The sequence below is a fragment of the Dendrobates tinctorius genome, unplaced genomic scaffold (genome assembly GCF_039654945.1).
Source record: "Dendrobates tinctorius isolate UK_male_01 unplaced genomic scaffold, ASM3965494v1 ptg000060l, whole genome shotgun sequence".
In the NCBI taxonomy this organism is placed as follows: Eukaryota; Metazoa; Chordata; class Amphibia; order Anura; family Dendrobatidae; genus Dendrobates; species Dendrobates tinctorius.
This window is the reverse complement of record NW_027361728.1, coordinates 2460179-2482702: the sequence shown is the minus strand read 5'-3', so window position 1 is coordinate 2482702 and position 22524 is coordinate 2460179. Positions and strand designations below refer to the sequence as shown.

General features: G+C 37.3%; 1 protein-coding gene across 1 annotated transcript in view; it reads right to left on the bottom strand.

Annotated features, from left to right (window-relative positions):
• Window positions 1-4280: 4280 nt before the first annotated feature.
• The window catches only part of LOC141092728 (IgGFc-binding protein-like), a 273657-nt gene continuing 255413 nt past the window's right edge, over window positions 4281-22524 (bottom strand). The window contains exons 90-111 of the mRNA XM_073579121.1: window positions 22260-22437; window positions 22063-22171; window positions 21418-21509; window positions 21095-21271; window positions 20232-20434; window positions 19990-20134; window positions 17170-17411; window positions 16810-16974; window positions 16588-16715; window positions 15245-15513; window positions 14773-14981; window positions 13568-13709; window positions 12941-13191; window positions 12495-12624; window positions 10566-10734; window positions 10253-10429; window positions 8751-8881; window positions 8411-8610; window positions 6923-7061; window positions 6680-6817; window positions 5076-5175; window positions 4281-4545 (exon numbers count right to left, since the gene is read on the bottom strand). Coding sequence (XP_073435222.1) covers window positions 4281-4545; window positions 5076-5175; window positions 6680-6817; window positions 6923-7061; window positions 8411-8610; window positions 8751-8881; window positions 10253-10429; window positions 10566-10734; window positions 12495-12624; window positions 12941-13191; window positions 13568-13709; window positions 14773-14981; window positions 15245-15513; window positions 16588-16715; window positions 16810-16974; window positions 17170-17411; window positions 19990-20134; window positions 20232-20434; window positions 21095-21271; window positions 21418-21509; window positions 22063-22171; window positions 22260-22437 — 3759 coding nt within the window. The remainder of the gene's footprint in view (window positions 4546-5075; window positions 5176-6679; window positions 6818-6922; window positions 7062-8410; window positions 8611-8750; window positions 8882-10252; window positions 10430-10565; window positions 10735-12494; window positions 12625-12940; window positions 13192-13567; window positions 13710-14772; window positions 14982-15244; window positions 15514-16587; window positions 16716-16809; window positions 16975-17169; window positions 17412-19989; window positions 20135-20231; window positions 20435-21094; window positions 21272-21417; window positions 21510-22062; window positions 22172-22259; window positions 22438-22524) is intronic.

Here is a 22524-nt window from a genome sequence, read left to right as displayed (position 1 = left end):
GGAAACTGTTTGGGTAAGAATACAAGGACTGAACAATGGAAAGGACACCATTGTAGGCATTTACTACAGACCGCCTGTGCAAGCTGGAGATGCATCAAATGGCCAAGTTCTCCAAAAAATATGACATAGTTGTCATGGGAGATTTCAACTATCCAGACATTTGTTGGGAATCTCTCTCAGGCAAAACTTACAGGTCAAGGAAATTCTTATCCTCTCTTGCTGACAACTTTATCTTCCAAAAGGTAGGGGAGAAAACAAGGGGAACTGCTACCTTGGATCTAATCCTTAAAAACAGGGAGGAAATAGTTGAGGAGGTAAAAGTGGCTGGGACCCTAGGAGGTAGCAACCATGCTATTTTAGAATTTTGGATAACTAGAGGAGGAAGACCTGTGAAAACTCAGACATCAAGGTTAGATTTCAGAAAGGCAGATTTTAAGGGATTCAGAAAGAGAATTGCAGGGATCCATTGGCTGGATATCTTAAGGACAAAAATGTCCAGGAAGGATGGGAAATCTTGAAAAATTAAATTCTCAAAGCACAATTGTTAACAATTCCAAAAAGAGGGAAGAATAGGAAGCGTTTATGGAAACCAGGATGGATGAACACAGAACTTAAGCACATGCTAAAAAGGAAGAAAGAAATGTTTATAAAATGGAAAGAAGGAGGCATATCTAAAGAAGAATATAATGCTGTGTACACAACCTGCAGGGCACGATACAGATTATCTAAAGCTGACAATTAATTGAGGCTTGCAAGAGACGTCAAAAGCAATAACAAAGGATTTTGGGGATATGTCAAAAGTAAAAGAAAAGTCAAAGATGCTATAAGATTTTTACATGATGAAAATGATGAAATGGTAAGACAGGCTGTTGAGAAGGTCGAACTTTTATATTCCTATTTTGCATCTGTTTTCTCTCAGAAAGGAAATGTAACATCAAATATTCTTCACTATTCTATTAAGGGAATAGAAGAATCCAGAATATCTATAAACAGAAAGATAGTGAGGAAACACTTAACTAACCTAATTGAATTCAAGTCTTCAGGTCCAGATGGATTACACCCCAGAGTACTGAAGGAGATAGCAGAAGAAATTTTTGAACCCCTCTCCATAATCTTTGAAATTCATTTTGAACAGGAGAAGTCCCAGAAGACTGGAGAAGAGCAAATGTTGTTCCTATCTTAAAAAAGGGGAAGAAGGTGGACCCAAGCTCCTATAGGCTGGTGAGTCTGACTTCTATACCAGGAAAGATCTTTAAACAAATTATTAAACAACATGTACAGTTGTGGCCAAAAGTATTGACACCACTGCAATTCTGTAAAATAATACTCAGCTTCTTCCTGAAAATGATTGCAAACACAAATTCTTTGGTATTGTTATCTTCATTTAATTTGTCTTAAATGAAAAAACACAAAAGAGAATGAAGCAAAAAGCAAAACATTGATCATTTCACACAAAACTCCAAAAATGGTCCAGAAAAAAGTATTGGCACCCTCAGCCTAATACTTGGTTGCACAACCTTTAGCCAAAATAACTGCGACCTACCGCTTCCGGTAACCATCAATGAGTTTCTTACAATGCTCTGCTGGAATTTTAGACCATTCTTCTTTGGCAAACTGCTGCAGGTCCCTGATATTTGAAGGGTGCCTTCTCCAAACTGCCATTTTTAGATCTCTCCACAGGTGTTCTATGGGATTCAGGTCTGGACTCATTGCTGGCCACCTTAGAAGTCTCCAGTGCTTTCTCTCAAACCATTTTCTAGTGCTTTTTGAAGTGTGTTTTTGGTCATTGTCCTGCTGGAAGACCCATGACCTCTGAGGGAGACCCAGCTTTCTCACACTGGGCCCTACATTATGCTGCAAAATTTTTGGTAGTCTTCAGACTTCATAATGCCATGCACACAGTCAAGCAGTCCAGTGCCAGAGGCAGCAAACCAACCCCAAAACATCAGGGAACCTCTACCATGTTTGACTGTAGGGACCATGTTCTTTTCTTTGAATGCCTCTTTTTTTCTCCTGTAATCTCTATGTTGATGCCTTTGCCCAAAAGCTCTACTTTTGTCTAATCTGACCAGAGAACATTCTTCCAAAACGTTTTAGGCTTTTTCAGGTAAGTTTTGGCAAACTCCAGCCTGGTTTTTTTATGTCTCGGGGTAAGAAGTGGGGTCTTCCTGGGTCTCCTACCATACAGTCCCTTTTCATTCAGACGCCGATGGATAGTATGAGTTGACACTGTTGTTCCCTCGGACTGCAGGACAGCTTGAACTTGTTTGGATGTTAGTCGAGGTTCTTTATCCAACATCCGCACAATCTTGCATTGAAATCTCTTGTCAATTTTTCTTTTCCGTCCACATCTAGGGAGGTTAGCCACAGTGCCATGGGCTTTAAACTTCTTGATGACACTGCACACGGTAGACACAGGAACATTCAGATCTTTGGAGATGGATTTGTAGCCTTGAGATTGCTCATGCTTCCTCACAATTTGGTTTCTCAAGTCCTCAGACAGTTCTTTGGTATTCTTTCTTTTCTCCATGCTCAATGTGGTACACACAAGGACACAGGACAGAGGCTGAGTCAACTTTAATCCATGTCAACTGGCTGTAAGTGTGATTTAGTTATTGCCAACACCTGTTAGGTGCCACAGGTAAGTTACAGGTGCTGTTAATTACACAAATTAGAGAAGCATCACATGATTTTTCGAACAGTACCACAGGGCTCTGTACTGGGCCCTGTATTAATCAACATCTTCATCAATGATTTAGATGAAGGAATTGAGGGTAAGCTGATTAAATTTGCTGATGACACAAAGCTAGGAGGGATAGCTAATACTAAAGCAGAGAGAGAGAGGATTCAAAAAGATATTAATAAACTGGATCAGTGGGCAGCAGCTAACAGAATGGTTTTTAACAGGGAAAAATGCAAAGTACTACATCTGGGCAATAAAAATGAATAAGCATATACAGAATGGGAGTAGATCACAGACTGAATATGAGTCAACAATTTGAGGCAGCAGCAAAAAAGGCAAATGCAATTCTAGGATGTATTAACAGAAGCATATAGTCTAGATCACGTGAAGTCATTATTGCCCTGTACTCCTCTTTGGTCAGACCTCATCTGGATTACTGTGTCCAGTTTTGGGCGCCACATTTTAAAAAATACATAAAAAAACTGGAGCAAGTTCAGAAAAGAGCGACCAGAATGATGACCAGTCTGCAAACCCTGTCCTATGAGGAAAGATTGCAGGATTTGGGAATGTTTAGCTTGCAGAAGAGAAGACTGAGAGGAGACTTAATAACTGTCTACAAATGGCTCAAGGACTGTCTCATTGTAGAAGGATCATCTTTATTCTCATTTGCACAAGGAAACACTAGAAGCAATGGGATGAAACTGAATGGGAGGAGACACAGATTAGATATTAGAAAAAACTTTTTGACAGTTAGAGTGATCAATGAGTGGAACAGGCTGCCACAAGAAGTGGTGAGTTCTCCTTCAATAGAAGTCTTCAAACAGAGGCTGGACAGACATCTGTCTGGGATGATTTAGCGAATCCTGCTTTGAGCAGGGGGTTGGACCAGATGGCCCAGGAGGTCCCTTCCAACTCTACGATTCTATGATTCTATGACTCTAATTGAGCTCAACTATACTGCAACCTCTTTGATGAAATTTCTTGTGACTGGTATGGGTCATCTTTTGAGTCTCGGATCTTAGACTACTAATGTTTAACTCGGAAGAAAACCTATGCTTTACCCCCCTCTAAGCTGTAATATGTGGTTATTCCTGCAACCAGAGGGAGCAATTAATCATAAAAAATTATATGTACACACTGTAAATATGCTTTGTTTTTATTTTTTTTTTTCAAATGTCCATAATGTTACATTTTTACATACAATACATTATAATTACAAAGACGATAATATATTATAAATTATCATTGGAAAAAGTACAAATACATATATGTAACATGTACATACATTTATTAGGCGTAAACTTTGCAAGTGATCAGAGTCCAAAGGTGCACAGAGGCATGTTAAGATAAATTCATACATACAGAATCAAAAAACTCTGTGTTTTAGTCTATGGCTAAATATTTAATCAGATCTATCTTGATGCAGGTCATTTCAGTGTACTACATTATGTAGTTCCTACTCTGTGAACTGTCTATAATTCCTACGATGTTTATTTGTATCATTTGTTCTTAGATTGGGCTTGAACTGGACACATTGCACATCTGAAATGTCCCATGTAGAGTATACTCAAATGGGATTTTTAAGAACTTATAAGATTTAGAATACAGTCACTTCATCGGTCTCATTTACATATCCATTAATGGCATCATCATCTTCAAATCCGAGATTAATTTGTGCTCCAGATTCTTTATTCTCCCCTATTACATGAACATTGTCCGTGGCCTGGAAGTTCTCATTGAATGCAAGATTCAGCTGTACTTGTGGTTCATCATATGCCATGTTTATTGATCTGAATGACCCGGTGCTTATTCTATTGCTACTGGAGGAAACACTGGAATTTAAAAAGCCATTCTTCTTTTTTCTGTAAAAATAGAAAGAAGCAATTGATAACCTTCATACAGACAATATAAGATGATGCAATGAAAATGATGCTTGGTTTTGTTCTCACTTGACTGTGAGGCTCCAAACTCGCAAGCTCCATCAATTTCACCAAAAGAAAAAAGCTGTATTAATTTTTTTGGTAAAATGATGGACATGACAAACCCAGTATCAGTTTGGACCATCTGGCGCCGATTGCTGTCATAATGTGATGGTTCAATGTCTTGGGTGTTTTTCTGATTTACTGTTTTTATAATAGAAAAGAAAAGCGGTATTCTAACGGTTAGTGTGAACCAAACCTTTGTGAAAAAATGTTTAAAGGACCACTAAGATGACTTTTTATTTAACAACGGTATCCTGGATCATGCAGATCCTGACAGCAGCACATCTGATGCACATCTTTGCTTATCGCCTGATCCATAAATGTTGGTACTGTGAAGAATAAGTAGTGCTCGGGCAGAGTCATAGAATATTTTTAAGAAAAGCTCTTGTTCCTTAATTCTGATTACTTACTTGGATTTGAGGTAGAAATATGCAATAACCATAAACACTATGCAGATGACAAACACTCCAACAATGACGCCAATCACTATGTAGATTATAACTGTATTTTCTGGAAAAGAGAAGAAGAGGCATAAATATATGCTTAATATTCTCATTATGTGTACATTTATTTTGTGTTCTAAAGCTATAATTATTTCTTGATCTGAAAAACAAATGTTCATAGACCCTAGTAATGGCCCTAGGGTTTTTAATTATAGGGGTCTATTTAAATGTAGCAACATTTTATTAGGAAAAAAATAACACTTTTCATTCCTGCCATTGCTTTTTGTGCTAATTCCTGAAAAGCCCCTAAAGGGTTAATAAACTACCAGACAGCAGTTTTGAATATGTCGACTGGTGCCGTTTTTATAAAATGTATCACTTTGGGAGGTTTCCAATATATAGGTTCCTCAAATTACTTCAAAAGTGAGTAAGTCCCTAAAAGAAAAAGTTTTGTAAATTTCCTTGAAACTAATACAAAAATACTGCTAAATTTTTAAACCTAACAACTTAACAAAATGAATGGACATTTCACAAATGGTGTTGATTAGTGATGAGCGAGTATGCTCGTTACTCGAGAATTACGAGTATGCCCAGGTGTTCTCCGAGTAATTTGGGCGTGCTCTGAGATTTATTTTGTGTAGCCACAACTGCATGATTTGCTGCTGCTAGACTGCCTGAATACATGTGGGGATTGCCTAACAAACACCCGCAAATCATGCAGCTGCGGCGACACAAAATAAATCTCCAAGTACGCCCAAACTATTCGGAGAACACCCTAGCATACTCAGAATTCTTGAGTAACGAGCATACTCTCTCATCACTAGTGGTGATGAAAGACAGACACAATGTAAATATGATCTAATAATTTTTTGTGTGGTATGACTTTGGATTAATGATATGAACATTAAAAATTTGAAAATTGCAAAAAAAATAATAATTTTTGTCACTTCTGAAATTTTAATAAATCTATGCAAAACATAGACTTTAAATCTACCTCTAACATAATGTATAAAGTGTCATCAAAATAACTGAGATATGTGTAAGCACTCTAGTCTTATTGCCACATAAAGTGACTTATCAGAATTGAAAAATTTGGCTTGGTCACTAAGGGGTTCAAATGTATAAACTTTTAAAATGCGTATAGTTTTATACAGTGTATTATAGGATACTTGTTGTTTTGTGAACCACTATATATTTAAGACATCCATCTGCAGGAATTGAACTGACATCACCTATTATTATTATGTATTTTTATTATAGCGCCATTTATTCCATGGCGGCTTACATTTGAAAAGTGGTATACATAATCAAAAACAAGTATAATAATCTTTAACAAAATGAGTCACCGACTGGTACAAGAGGAGAGAGGATTCTGCTCTAAAGGGCTCACAGTCACTATGTATAGGCCAGATTTTACGCCACAGCAATGAGTTTTTTTTCGAAAGGGAAACTTATTTTTAAGACATTAGATTTTGCAAAACACTTTATTGACTACTTTTTGATTATACAATATTATCTAAAATGTCCATATAGCTTCCTATATTGATACAAATCAGGAAGCAGGCACATACCCTCCTTTTCGTCCTCACAGTACACTCCAGTGTGGGTGCTAGGGCACAGACAGCTCATACTGCTAGTGGAATTTCCTTCTACTGGCAACTCTACACAAGTACCACCATTTTCACAAGGGTTCTCTAGACAAGGGCTTGCTGTAATAATATACAAAAATATAATGAATGTATATTCTAATAATTTAGTTAATATTTCATTGCATTATTTCTTCTTAAAATGCAATCTAACTTTTCGCTACTTACGGATATAGCATCCTCGAATCTGACTGGCAGTTGTACATTCTTCTCCTGGCCCGCACTCCATTGTATCACAACTTACAGATAAGGTGTCTAAGCAAGTACAGTTCTGTGAGCAATCATCTGTAACAAATGATTCCCCTTTCTGGAAACAAAGTGAAATCGAAAGTTAGACTCTACTCTATTCTACCTTTTTTTTAAAAAGAATTGTGCAAGGAATCATTCATTCTGTGTCATTTACACAGAATCAAAAAGCTGGAGATTTAAAAATCCAAACCGTGGCAAATATTAAAATAAAAACATTAATAAGGTAGAATGTGTCTAGAATGATTTAATATTCTATTTCAAACTTCCCTAGGGGGCTGAAAGACTATCCAACTCTTTAGAAGTTATCATTTATCCTGCTGGGCCCACACAAAGCTGTGGAAAGGGGCTTTGCAGGTACCTTTCCATATGGTGCTGGGGCATGAAACGCACACCTCCACTTTCTTCATTCTTTTAGAAAACACCATGCATTCTACTGATCTATCTACAGCAGTTCCATACAGAATGAATGCAGTAGTGGTGCATATGTCTAAGCACTGGTCCACACTGAAGAGCCTCTACAGAGCCCCATTTTGTGGACCTGTGGGGGTCCCAGTGTTGTACCCCGATTTATCAGCAGATCATCACCTATCCATTAGATCATTGAAAATCTCAAAAAAATGGAAATTATATTTTAAACACTGATGCATTATGGTTTCTGCAAAGAACAGCTCATGAAAAAACTTGTTTGCAAGAATTTTGCATAATCTTAACCTGCATGGTCAACATGCTATCTTTAAGCACCACTCCAGCGTTTTTAATATTTCAGTGCTGCAGTGGTGCTACTAATCTATTGCCCCTGCCCCTATTATTTTACTTACCACCCATCATCAGCTATTAGTGGTGCCCCTCTGGCCCTGCACTGCCATCTTGTAACCTTCTGACTGACCAAGAGTAAGAGGAAGCGATGACAGGCTCTCAATACAAGTCTATGACAGCCAGAATGAGGCTCTCACAGACATGCATTGAAAAGTAACCTCTTGCTCCCCCAGCAAACACTGGAGAGAACCATCAGGTTACAAACTGCTGGCGATTGATTGACTGAAGCGGTGCGCATAACAGATGAAGACAGTGGCTATTAAGTGTAAGACTAGGGAGAAGGAACTTAGATTAGTAGCATACTCGTGCTGTGAACCTGCAAATAGGCTAGGCACTGAATGATGAAGGAATACAAGAAGTTTTCCGAATTATGAGCACACTTAAGAGTTTTCTTTAGCGATCAGAATTAAGTGCCGTGACCCTCTGCAGGCAGGAAATGTAAATGAAGGTAAAAAGTAGAGGTTCAGTACTGACTACTGTAATTTACAAGGATTTATGGAGGTTACTGGTTGTATCTAACTGAGTTAGGGTATTTTAACACTTTGCAGATTTGTTAATTTTTCTAACTCTGTGTAGTCCAGATTGATGTACCTTGTGGTATTTATTCAGGTAGCTGCATCCACACTCGCTATATGGCACACACTCATAATTACTAAGAATGTAGCCTTCTTTACACTGACATCCTTCACAGGAAGGCACCTCACATTCAGACTCAGATGCCATGTTGCTGCAGGTTGCTGGACACGCACTCATGCGATCTGAATAGACACTGTTGCTATCACAAGTCATTCCTGTTGGCAAAATAAAAAAAAATTATAACATGGCATATCCTGAATTATTATAGTGTTAATCATTTTTATTTATTAGAAGAAAGAAAGAAAACCGACAAACAATATGAGTTGTAACAGACAGATAAAACTCAATTACTCACCACAACCGGTGCTTTGTCTCCATCCATCAACTATAGTCTCATTTTGCTGACAGGCAATTGCGTATTGTTCAAGATTATTGCAGAGCAATTCTTTACTTTGGAACTCCGCACATGTGTCAAATATACAGTCCCTTTAAAAATAGTAAGATAGCAAATAACTAACCCATCGTAATGTATGACAACAAAGTTTAAAAATAGAGAAAAAATATTTCACAAGGCGCATACCCTTAGCAGAAAAACTATTAACACCACTGACAGTTTTAGTAGAAAGCACTGATTAATATGTTATAATGGCCCCTGCAAGGGGAATATATTAGACATCAAATGAACAGTCTGTTCTTAAAGCTCATGTGTTGGAAAGAAGAAAAATGGCAAAAATAAGGATCCAAGTAACTTTAACAAGTTGTACATCTAGACAACTGGATCAAAACAATTATAAATTGGCAAGTCTTTTGGGGCATTACTAGTATGCAGTAGTGCAGTAACAAGTACCTACCAAAGCTAGTTTAAGAAGGGACTAACAGTGACCCAGCAACAGGGCTGTGTGTACCAAAGGTTTATTAATGCTTGTAGGAAATGATCAGACCCTTCCTAGTCACTAGTGTAACGCATATTGTGTAAAAATATACTGCCGTGTGTGATAGAAAGGTGGAAGAACAGACAGCTTTCTGATGTAGCCACAGATCAGTCAGAGTCTATATGCTGACCCTCTAAACAACCAACCTCACCTACAGTAAGCAAATATAGTTCAGAGCCGGAACATGCAGCAATGGAAAACAGGTGGTCTGTATATTTGTAATCTATCTGGGGAAGTTTAGATACCAAGATGCATTAAAGAAAGACAGAATAATATGTTGTGTGATGTTCTGGTAGAAAATCTTTCGCATTCATGTTGACATTACTTTCACTCAAACCACCAACACTTTGGCCAAGTTTACCCTTATACAGCATGTAGATTACTTAATGACGGTTTTCCACTTTTGTTAGGCTAATGTGTTCCACCACACTGCAAAAAGTACTCAGAAATGGTTTCATGAATAGCATGATGCCCTGACCACCAACTTCCCAAGATCTAAATCTCATCAAGCATCTGTGGGATGAGCTGGAAAAACCATGTCCAATCCACTAATCCATGGAAGGGCTTCAGGTATTGGAGGGCTTAAAAGATCTGCTACCAATGTGCTGATGTCAGATACCACAGGAAACCATCATAGGTCTTGAAGTGGTTCTACCTCAGCATGTCAGAGCTGTTTTGAAAGCAATACAGCAACTTATATAACATTAGGCAGGTGGTTTTAAAGTTATGACTGATTGGTGTACACTTATTGTCTATCTATTATAAGAATCTAGACTACAGATGGCTGTGAAAAGCAGTAAGATGTGGAGTAGGTAATATATCTTTTGCTTTTACGTATGTTTAAATTGTAGTCTAACAAATCTTGCTTGTTAAGTTTTAGTTGCCTTCAAAATAATTGAGTCAATTAATAAAATGGATTACTTACACAATAAAGTCTTCTGGAGATATATATGGGAGACAGTTTTTGAATGGGCCATTTTCTTCTCTCATAATTCCACAGAATGAAGAACTGTTCACAAATGCAAGGCCAGAAGCAGAGCAAGCAAAATTGTCTCCTGTGTTTATTATTATATCTTCTTCCTGCACTGCCACTAAGTCACGTCTGAAAGAAATATGTGTGTTGAATTGAATGTTGAATGTGGTAAAAAAAAATTACATATAAACTATCCAATATTCTGAAATCTAAAAAAAACTTGTACAATAGCATACATAATAAGGATGCTATTCCTATAGCTTACCTAAATCTTGAGACTGTCTTAAGCGATTTGACATTCCAGCTTTCACCAAAGGATTCTACATTACTAAGAACTCTTCCATTTGGATCAGCAAAATCATTATTCCTATTTCCATCATAATTGCCACACAGACCCTGGACCATATCCTTGTATGTGCTTGGCACAACGATTTCTTTTAAATCAAAAGTTCAATGATTAACTTTCAATAATAATAATACTAATCATCTTTATTTATATAGCACTAACATATTCTACAGCGCTTTACAATTCAACAGTTCATATATAAGTCATAAGTAACAACATTAAAGATAGTACAATAACTAGAGTAAAATACTGACAACCCTGCTCATAAGAGCTTGCAATCTAGAAGAGGGAATTTGAAAACATTATTAGTTCGATATCAGAATTGGAAGTTCCGTCTTTCCATATTTTGTGATTTTTTTTGCATAAGCATTGGAAAGATACAGTGTTGCCACCTGTCACAGCTTGGCCTTCTAAAATGAACTTGACAGCTGATGTATTCTGCCCAATCCACAGGCAGCATGTATCAGGCACTGGATGTGTGATCACAGCCAGCTATATTTGACTTGCGCATATACGCAGAGACTTGTCAATCCAGGACAGTGGGTGGGGAGAAGCCATCTGGGACTTGCCTGTATTACTAGTGCCCCTGGCGGCGTTTCAGAGTTAAGCAAACCTGTCTGAGATCATACAGCCAGTACCTGATACATGCTTCTTGTAGATCGGGCAACATGGATCAGCTGTCAGGTTCCCTTTAAGGGTTTGTATGAACAATCTTATTCTCATTATTTTGGGCTGATTTTCTTATAATTTCTGAACTCACAATAGAATAGGACAAATGACCAAAAATATCTATTGTAAAGATGCTAGATTATATCAGTTTCATGAATATGTAAGGTGAGTTAAAGGTGAAGACTCTCCTTAAATTGCTGACCGCTAGACATTGTACATTATAACTTATCTGAGGGAAGTTGCATCCTTGAAGAAAAGAATTGCATTATGCAATTAGATGAAAGTCAATTTATACATTTTCTACTTTGTCTACTAATAGGATTGCTGCCCTAGATGTGGGGACCCTCTGTAATAAAATCACTATTTGTCAGAATAGTTCATATTGAAAGAGGTTGTGAAGATATTAAGAGGGGATGTCTTCATCAACAACCTCCCACCCCAACAGCGTGGTACCCTGTCAATGTTGTAATATAAACTATAATAATAACTTAAGGATAATTGGGTAGTAAAAAAGAATATTTTTTGCAATACTCATCTATTTATGTCTATTGTGATTTATGGTTTATTGCTGTTTTTGCATGTATTCATTTATGTCTGCAAACATATATTTCTTATTTATATGTTAGCTTTGTTTAGCAGCATTAATTGCTTAGGTCTGACTAAGGTGGAGCTAATTAATTACCTGAAACTGGGTGTTCACTCTGCAGTCTCCTCATGTATTCATTTATTTACGCTTCCTAGTTTTGATAAGATATACCTATGACTAAGGACATGTAATATCTGTCTGAAACGCGTAAGTAGCCTTGCCTGTCATGGTGGCTTATTTATATGATTTTAAAACCTTCCTAATAAATGTGAGTTTTATCTTTTTTCACTAATTTTGGTGCTGGAGACCCCCTCTTTTTTCCTTTGGATTTGGATTTATAGCGCCAGTTGAACCGCACTGGACATCTCCTGGCATCAGACTGCTTATGGACTATATGGACACTGATGTACGGTAGGCTGAATATTTTTTCTTCTTTTTTTGCTAAAAAAGAATATAACTTATGAAAGACATTTGCATTCAGGGCTACTGATAAAATACACTGAGTATAGAATGAGTATTGTACATCAGATGGCCAAACTAATCAATCTCTTGTAATTCTTTGTTGTCAATGTCATCAGTGGTGGAATATTTACCCGCATTTTCTCTGCCATCAAAGCTGATAGAAAGACCAAAATCAGTCTCCAAGTGAATTCTAGTTGGTCTCTGATAAATACTTATTCCTTCATGTGGACTTACAGGTGGCGACGTTCTCACACCATTTAACTGGTAATAAAAAAAAATAAGTCAATCAACAAATACTTTCACAGGTAAAGAAATTAATTCTGTCATTTTGCATGATTTGCACCAAGTGAATCACACAAAAAAATCAGATTTGAGCAAAGTCAGATTTTTTGTAAAAGTTGAGGCAAATTCTATACACCTTGAACAGATTCACTCGTCTTTGTTCACTGTGTAAACAAATTATATTTTAATGATTTTGACTGTTTCACGCCACCTCTGATATTTGCACGATCAATACAAAATGATGGGGAGCTCTTTATTTGACAGTAAACTCTTGATGTACTCTTCTAATACTTACCACTAAAACCTTATTTTGTTTGAATGTTATAACATGGTTGTAAACTACAATTTCCAGCTCCTTGAGCAAACTGTACTTGCTGAATATCACCATGGCTTCATTTTTGCCTTTGATTGTAAATGTCTCCAAGTAGTCAGGTAGGGAAGGATGTGTTCTTGATACCATGTATGTCTGCTTCCCTTGGAAGTGATGATTCAAGCCATCAAAGGTATTGTAGTGTGGATCACCAGCTATTGTGCATTTGCCATAGCCTAAAACCAACACAAAGAGGCAAAAGAGTAAGAAATTCAGTTCAACTATGAAACAATCATCTGAGCATTTTCTATAATGCTTCAAACATATAGTAGTCCTATGTCCATGTGTACAGACCTATCCTCGTAATAGGACACATGTTAGCAAAAAAGTTAGACAAAAGCAGCCCAAATGGTCATTTCTCCCTACTCATCAAAGGGGGAGAAGAGGACAATCAAGAAATTTCTCTAGATTTAGATGTGTGATGGGGCTGGAAGATATGTTTTAGTTGAACTTATTAAGTCTTTGAACTTCAATGTTTCCTTGCTAGACCAGAATTGGTATCTCCTAGAGATTGAGGAGATAAGCACTGTAACCACTGATCACTACTCTTACTTTTTGGTTTACAGTAGTATTTTCCATTCTTGTTCATGCTGCAGACTCCATTGGAACATTTATATTCTTTACATTGGATGTTATTGCCCTTCTTGCACTCGCATTTCATTGTGCAGTGTGGTGTAATCCAGCTCTCATAAACCTGGAAAAGAACAAGACAAACAGTATAAATGTTGCTTCTATGGGCTTTATTGGATACCAATCATATGTGACTTTTCTTCACTGTGTTTGCACACACATAACTTTTTTGAATGATACATTGTAATCTGCGACACATATTGATAATATATATAAGAGAACATTTAGCCAAATTCAGTTTATTAAACAGAGGTGACAGAGAATCAGTCTGCATCCTCCTGTGAACTGGTATTGAGACCAGGTATTGCGAATTATGGCCTTTTTTCTGTTAAGATTTTTGGATTTGATGTCTTTTTCAGTTAATTACTCTTGATTTTTGTACACAGACTTACAAGACACAAGGAACCTTATGAGCTTTGGATATTTTGGCCTTAAGATCAACTATTATCTCATGTGTTTTTTTCATACTTGCAAACTGAATAAGATAAAATAAGGGGTTTGCTCTTGTTGGGTACAAGAATAGAGGTCTTGATGGCCCGCCTGATATAATATTGTGCGTGTGACCAATAGGTTGTAATCTGGCATTGTGGCCTACAGGCATCTGTGTGATTGGTACACTATACAAGCCTTATTCATCTGGCTCTTAGAGTACTAGTTAATCACCCGCATTATGGGTCAGCGCAAAAGTGGTTGTTCATCAGTATTTTGCTCCTGTGCTGCCTCCACCTTATATAAGTGGGATCTATCTGCATCCGGCAGTATATTGGTATTGAAACCATGCATTGGTAAGCAAGGCCTCTGTTTTCCTGATGATTTGTGCTAAAGAAGCTTCTTTACAAAACAGAATACTTTCTGTAGTCTTCTCATAGGTAATAGGAGCAGAAAAGACAAGGATGAATAAGGTAGGGAACATTTCAGGCTCAAGTTTAAGTTGGGCTGTCCCATCAGAAAACAATTAGTAACAGTGTATACTTTTGATTCCATTCTATGGAATTCTTTGCATTTCAGTTGTGCATTAGCAAAGAATTATTTCACATGAAAAATACAGTACTAACATTTTATGCACTTGGTTAACAAAAATCGTTCATTTGTGTTGTTAATATCGTATAAGTCATATATCTACATACATTGTAGTAATTATCATTGGAGTCCCTGCAGCCACAAGAATTTAGTGAAACGCATTGGTCGCCACTAAGTACATAACCATCATTGCAAACGCAGCCTTCCATACATGTTGTTGGCTTCTCACAGGTATCTTCAGCATAGATGTTGGTGCAGGTAGGGGGACAAAGTGATGCACAGTCTGTATAGCGACTGTGTGTAGGACAAGCCAAAGCTGCAATAGAGAAATAGGTGGTTAAATAGAATATCCAAAAAAGTGTCTAAGACATGATGTCTATTTGCAAAATGTTGACAACAATGCAAGTTTGTATCTCAATCAAAGCACAGATGGAACAGCGCTAAATCTTTAAATTCTGCAGAGATTTTTATTGTTGCTAAAGAATTAACAAAGTATAGACACTTTACTTTATATTAATTGCAGTAAACTGTTCTGTTCTATTTCCTTATATACAAAGATGCAAATATATGAATACGTACGACAGAAAAATGGATTTCTCCATTTAATGTTCACTCCTTGAGTCCTGCAGGCATCAACATAGGCTTGGACTACAGCACATAGGGTAGACTGCATGCCGTTGTAAATGCACATGTCATATACACAGGACTTGATAAAGTCATCTGGGTTAACAAGATTATGGCATGCTTGGAATGTGTCTGACTGGAGAACATTGCACTGTCTCTGAATGTTTGGCAATGACAAAGCAAAACATGGTGGATCTAGATCATCTCGTGTATCATCTAAGCAACTGTAAGAGAAACAAGAAAGATATTTCATTTATTTTTTTCTATTAATAAAAAGTGTCATTATATAGGATACTGACAGTATAAAGTGTAATACTGAATCCTGAGAAGGATTTATTTTGAAAAAATGTATCAAGATGTAGTGTGTTATAACTATGCAATATACAACCAACAGTAAGTAGGAAGCATTGTGATGAACTTAGAGCCATATCCTATTGGTTGATACTCAGCTGCCACCAATTTTTTGACATCTTCATGAAATTCAGAACATAATAATTTAATACCCTCAATGTTCTCCTAAGAAACAGACTTGATATTGAATGCACCTCAAAGAAAGTTAAAAGTTTTAAAGTTTTATTCTCATCTGGGACATTTAAGGAATATCCACTGGATATACCATAAAATCACTGATGGATCTAGGCATTACTTTTATGACAAAAATGGAAGTGGGCACGTGTACGCGGGCTGCGCTGTGGGAATGAAGAGCCTTGGGATTCCAAAATGGTTTTATTAATACCAATGCGTTTCTGTCCTGAGCCTTTCTCAAGGTATAAAAACCAAGTGAGATCAGCTTCCATTTTTGCCATTATACCTCTAGAACAACGTTTTTCTCCAGCAACAAGGCAGCAGCGGCTTTTTACGCTTTTATAGGTATTGTGCCTGCACACAACACCTTTAGGTGAGTGCTACCGTCGATTTTACCTTTCCCTTACCAAAAACTATTGCCCTATTTTATGTACTCTTCTATGCCCCTCAAGAGGTTCTCAGATATTACTTTTAATATCTACACTGAGTTTGAGAACAGGGTTCTTTGACCTATCTCATAGATATTGTGAATGGAGAGGTAGCCGTACATTCACAGCTTTTCTTTTCACTACTATGAGAGTTCCAATAGCAGCCAAACACAGTCATATTCCTAGTAAACTGAGCAGACTGAATAGGGTTTATTCAGCTTGAAGACATCTAATATTAATTACATTTTTCTCTAGCTAATATCATTAGTGATATTCCTGCACATTGGGGTAAACCTGTACAAACAACAGACAACCTGTAAATAATACGAGAATAGTTGTAGTTACTTTAATTCACTGTCTATTTCCGATTTCCAGCTGTTTCCAAATTGTACAACATTGGCTGCTTGAAGTCCATTTGGCATAAGTAATTCATCATTTTGCAGACCGTTGAAATTACCGCACATACCACACACCTGTTACGTCACAGCAAAGAGAAATTCATTACATGTTGTGAACAAAAATTCCTGTATTGCAGTTAGTTCTAAAGCTAAAACCACTAGAACTGACCTTGCCATAGTAAGCGGTAGGGAGGACAACCTCCAAATGGTGATTTCCATCAAACTTCACAAACATTCCAAAGTCTGTGGTCACCACAGTGTAAAGACCAACATTTCCAATAGTGAGCCCATTCACATTTCCTGACCATGGTGTTTGGATTCGTGTGTTATCCACCTGTTATTAAAGAGGAATTAAATAACCTAATTATGCATGCTTTTCAGCATTATCTTATCAAAAATAAGGACAAACATTGCTGCAAAGTAATGAGATAGACTGATTTATAAAAAATAGATAGATAGGTAGATAGATAATTTTAATATAAAATAAAACAAATATATTTACTAATTAGTATATAAATGTAAATCTTACAAGAATTTTCCTGTCTTTCTGCAAGGTGATATGTAGTCCATAAATATCAATATAAACTTCTTTCAGGTATGTTGCTGTCCTTTTTCCACGGTCCTCTGTTTTTCCTTTGATGGTAAATGGAATGACGCTCCTCTTGACACATATGTCCACCAGAAAATAAGTACATGTACCCATGAAGCTGTGTACAACTTTATCAAATGTGTTGAAGTGGGGATCTCCAAAAATATGGCAAGCGCCAATACCTGTAGGAAAGAATATACACCAATTTATGAATAGCAGATATATATTGACACCAAATATATTTTTTGATACTGTGTCAACAGATTTATTCTGCTATATTTTGATTTTATCCATATAACTTGTAATCTTGTAATTAAACATAGACATATCTTTGGGACCACATTATTATTTATTTACTATCTTTATCCTCTCATTAAAATTTTCTTCTAGATTTTGCATATACTGTACATATATATAAATATATATAGTGGTTCTGCAGGTGGTGACAACGGACAATTTCTCTATTCTCATCCTTTTTCGTTGTTGTTTTGGTCACTTTTGCATTTTGTCTTTGCTCTCATCCCTAGAAGTTCATCAACATAAGGCGGTTTCTACTGTACAACCCACAGAGCTTGATCAGGTAGTGCAGTTCAACCAGGATGGCACATCAATGCAAGTTGTGGCAAGAAGGGTAGTTGTGTCTGTCAGCACAGTGTCCAGGGCATGGGGATGATACCAGGAGACAGGCCAGTACACCAGGAAATGTGGAGGGGGCCATAGGACGGCAACAACATAGCAGCAGTACCACTACATCTTCCTTTGTGCAAGGAGGAACAGGAGGAGCAGCTCCAGAACTCTCCAAATGATCTCCAGTACCCCACTTAAATTCATGTTTCTGCTCAAACTGTCAGAAATAGATTCCATGAGGGATGTTTGAGGACCCAATGTCCATAAGTGGGTGTAGTGCTTACACTCTTACACCATGCATGGCGATTGGCATTAGTCAGAGAACACCAAGATTGGCAGATTTGACATTGATGCCCTTTGTTCTTCATGGATGAGAGCAGGTTCACACTAAGCACATGTGACAGACATGACACAATCTGGTGACACAGTAAAGAATGCTCTATTGCCTAAAACAGCCTCCAGCATGATCGGTTTGGCAGTGGGTCAGTAATGGTGTGGGGTGGCATTTCTTTGGAAGGCCACACAGACCTTCAAGTGCTAGTCAGAGGTATTATGACTGCCATTACGTACCGGGATGAGATCCTCAGATGCATTGTGAGACCATATGCAGGTGCAGTGGGCCCTGGGTTTCTTCTGATGCATGACAATGCTAGGCCTCATGTGGCTGAAATGTGTCAGCAGTTCCTGCATAATAAAGGCATTGGTGCTATGGATTGGACTGCCCGTTCCCCAGACCTGAATCCACTTGAGCACATCTAGGACATCATGTCTCATTCCATCCACCAACACTACGTTGTACCTCAGACTGTCCAGGAGTTGACTGATGCTTTAATGCAGATCTGTGAGGAGTTCCATCAGAAGAAAACATCCTCCACTTCATCAGGAGAATGTCCAGGCATTATAGGGAGGTCATGCAGGCACAAGGAGGCTACACACTACATAGCATCATCTCCTTGTTTTGAGGCATTTCCACTGAAGTTAGATCAGCCTGTAATTTGGTTTCCAACATTGATTTTGAGTATCAATCCAAATCCAGACCTCCATGGAATATCAATTTTGATTTGCATTGATTTTTGTATGTTTTATTGTTCTCAACACATTCCACTTTGTAATAAATAAAGATTTGTAGCTGGAATATTTAATTTAGTGATATCTAGGATGTGGCATTTTAGTTTTCCCTTTAGTTTTTTGAGCAGTGTATATATTATTATTATTATTTATTTATATAGCGCCATTTATTCCATGGCGCTTTACATGGTAAAAGGGGAAATATAGACAAGTACAATAAACATGTGCAAGACAAGGGACACACAATTACAGAAGGAGAGAGGACCCTGCCCGCGAGGGCTCACAGTCTACAGGGATGGGTGAGGATACACTAGGAGAGAGTAGAGCTGGTTGTGCGGTGGTTCAGTAGACCGAGGATCATTGCAGGCTGTAGGCTTGCATATAAATATATAGTGGCAAAGCGAGGTGGGGTTGGGTTAGATCCCAGTACTGCAGGTTTTAATTAGATGTGCCTGACTAGCTTTGACTAAGAACCATGAAAAGTGTTCACATTGTGTTAGTCTGATGGATGCTGAGCAAAGTGCTGGTTATTGAACCTGGTGAGTGACCAGCAAAAAATATTAGCTGGAACTGGGAGAGAAACAAGAGAGATTGCACAAGACAGCTAGAAAAGTTGCACAGTCTGTGTGTTGGAGCTGCAGAGTAATGTGTGGAAATTGCAGCCTGTTCAGTGTGAACTGTGCATGGAGATGAACACTTCTGTTTGGGGCTGGAAGCTGCTAGAGCTCAGGCTGAAGGGGATAGCGAGACTGGTGGGACCATACCTCTTCTGTATATAAAGGTTGCTGCAGAAGAAAGGACTGTAATCTGTTTGGGTGAGCAGGCACTGACATATATGTTCCGCGCTGAAATAACTGTTTATTTTCTGCTATACCTTTGTGTCCAGGAGAGGCTGCTTTGTTTTGAATCGATTGATGTTTTATGAAAATTATAAAACTGCCTGTTTGAGTGCTACCTAATGCCTACCTGAGAGCGTGAATCCCTACAATATATATAAGTATAGATATAAATACTTGATACATACAGTACACATGCTAGAACATAAACTGTCAATGCAATACAAACCAGAGGATTGACATCCCAGCACTCCATCCTGCCGTTTGCAATGTTCATAGACTCCACATTGCCAATTTTCACACGTGATGTTGTTATTACTATTGCATATGCAGCGCTGTGTGCAGTTCTCATGGGTAAACCAACTTTCTCCGAGCTGAAGACAACATATGAAAGAGTTCATAACATAGCTCAAGAAGTAATTAAATAATATTATTTTTACAGATCTATATTAAAGACTACAGAGGCCTTACCTGATAGGAGTTGTTATTTTCATCAGTGCATCCACACTCACTTGAAGAAACACATCTGTCTCCACTTAGGACATAAGAGTCATTACAGAAGCAACCTTCTACTGCTTCAGCCTTGCACAGTGCCACTGGTGGAGAGTTGAAGCAAGTGTCTGGGCATGTGGTACCACAGCTCTTATAATAGCTTCTTGCAGGACAAGAAATTGCTAGAAAATATTGAAACAAAGTTTGCCAGACATAAGTTATCTGAAGAATGTCCAGATTGAGACTCAACTGTGAGCAACTTTTATTCAATTGTCAATGCTGAATAAAATATTATGGCAATAAAAATTCCCAACAATCCCAACACAAACATTAACTTGAAGATTGGTAGAGATCCAATCACTTGGAACCTCATTGGTCCTAAGGACAGACTTGATTGGCTAGTGGTTGCATAGATGAGATGCTGAAACATACATTCCAAGAGTATTGCGAGAGATAGCTGCTTACAGAGAATAAGTAATAACACGAGGACCGATGAGCATCTCACCAGTCAACAAATGAACTATATTTCTAGAAAACTTGTTTCAAAGAAAGATTTTTCATGAACTATTCAACTTTCATTGAAAGAATATTCCCAGAAGATTATTAGTTCTTCTTTCTCCCAAGAAGATCAAATGCCACCAACTTAATTTTAAGTGAAAACTTTCTGGGCTCATTTGGCTGAAATGATTGCTCCTAAGTTTTTAACTCCATGAAGGATTGTTTTGCTTAACATCGTTCATTTTCATCAACTTTTATCAAATGTATATGAGAGCCTTAAGCTCAGTTTTCATTGGTAGGAATAATAGCTGGAATACAAATTGAAATATATATGTAATACTTACGGCAGAAGGTGTCTGATCTCCATTCAACGCATTTTCCAGCATCTGAGCATTGTTGAGCATATGCTTGCACAGCATAGCAAAGGGAATTTGACTCGCCACCAGTGAAACACATGTCCAATACACAGTTTTCAAAGAAATTATCAGGATTCACAAGAGCATGGCAGTCCTTGAAAATTCCTAGAAAAATAGTAGAGAGATCTAATGAGTTTTTTGTGTATATGATTGTTAAAAAAATCCCTGCTTGATTGTCAAAATATTGGTAAAAGTATTCAATTATATAAATAAACATACTGTTTTTTCATTATAAAAACTATATATATTACCTGATGTATCAGTTATAATGCCACAAAGTGTGCTCCTGCTGTACTCTGCTATGAGATTTAGATCACAGTCTTCTAGGTCCTGACTACCACACCTTCAAAACATGACAAACAAATTTATTATACATAGGGCCTATATGTAGGATAAACTGTGTTTTAATACTGTTATAACATTGACACATTGTATTTATACCAGCGTTCTATTAAACGTAATAATTTGTTGAACTAAATGACTGTGATATTGGAATTTAGGGATATACAATGAAGGATGCCATTATAACATTGAAAGACAGGCCGTTTCTTTGAAAAGAAATAACACTAATTTGCAGATAACATTTACAAAAAGTCAAAGTAAATATGGGTGAGCCAAAATACCAAAGACAACCAATTTACAACTGAGCCGCTGTTTTCCAATCTTGTAATATCCCATCAACAACTAAAGGCTCAGTGAATTGTGAAAGTATCTATCCAAATTCGAATATTCTAATAGTCTGCAATTTAAGCTTAGTGGACCTCAATACAAGAACATTTCTTTAGAAATAGCAATAAATGTATGAACTGCAAATCAATTTATCATTTTTAATGGAAATATTTTTCTATAATCACATTTAAAAATGGAATCAATAATGCAACATTTCCCACACTTACTCATTATTATCTTTGTCAACCAGCCAGCTATCACCAAGGTCTTTTGAATCTGATGCTGTGCTGCCATCAGGCTTCAAATAGTCATCTGCCGCAATGCCATTGTAGTTGCCTAAAAGGTAAGAATATTGACAGTTACTCAAAACTGATAACTTCCTTGAAGCCTATACACTGTAAGTAGATTCAAAAGTATGTCTTACCGCACAGACCACACACATCACCCTTGATTGTTGATGGAAGGGAAACATCAGTGTAATGGTTACCATCAAACTTCACTTGCAGTCCAAAGTCTGTAGCCAAAATTATATAACTGCCACTGATGTGCACTTTGACTCTACTATCTAGAGCAGCTGGGAGGTTTGTTCTCTGTCCATCAACCTATAACACATTTAGTAAACATCAATTAAACTGGAAAATAAAAAAACTATTTATGACACATAATAATGTAAACCAGGCTCTGTAACT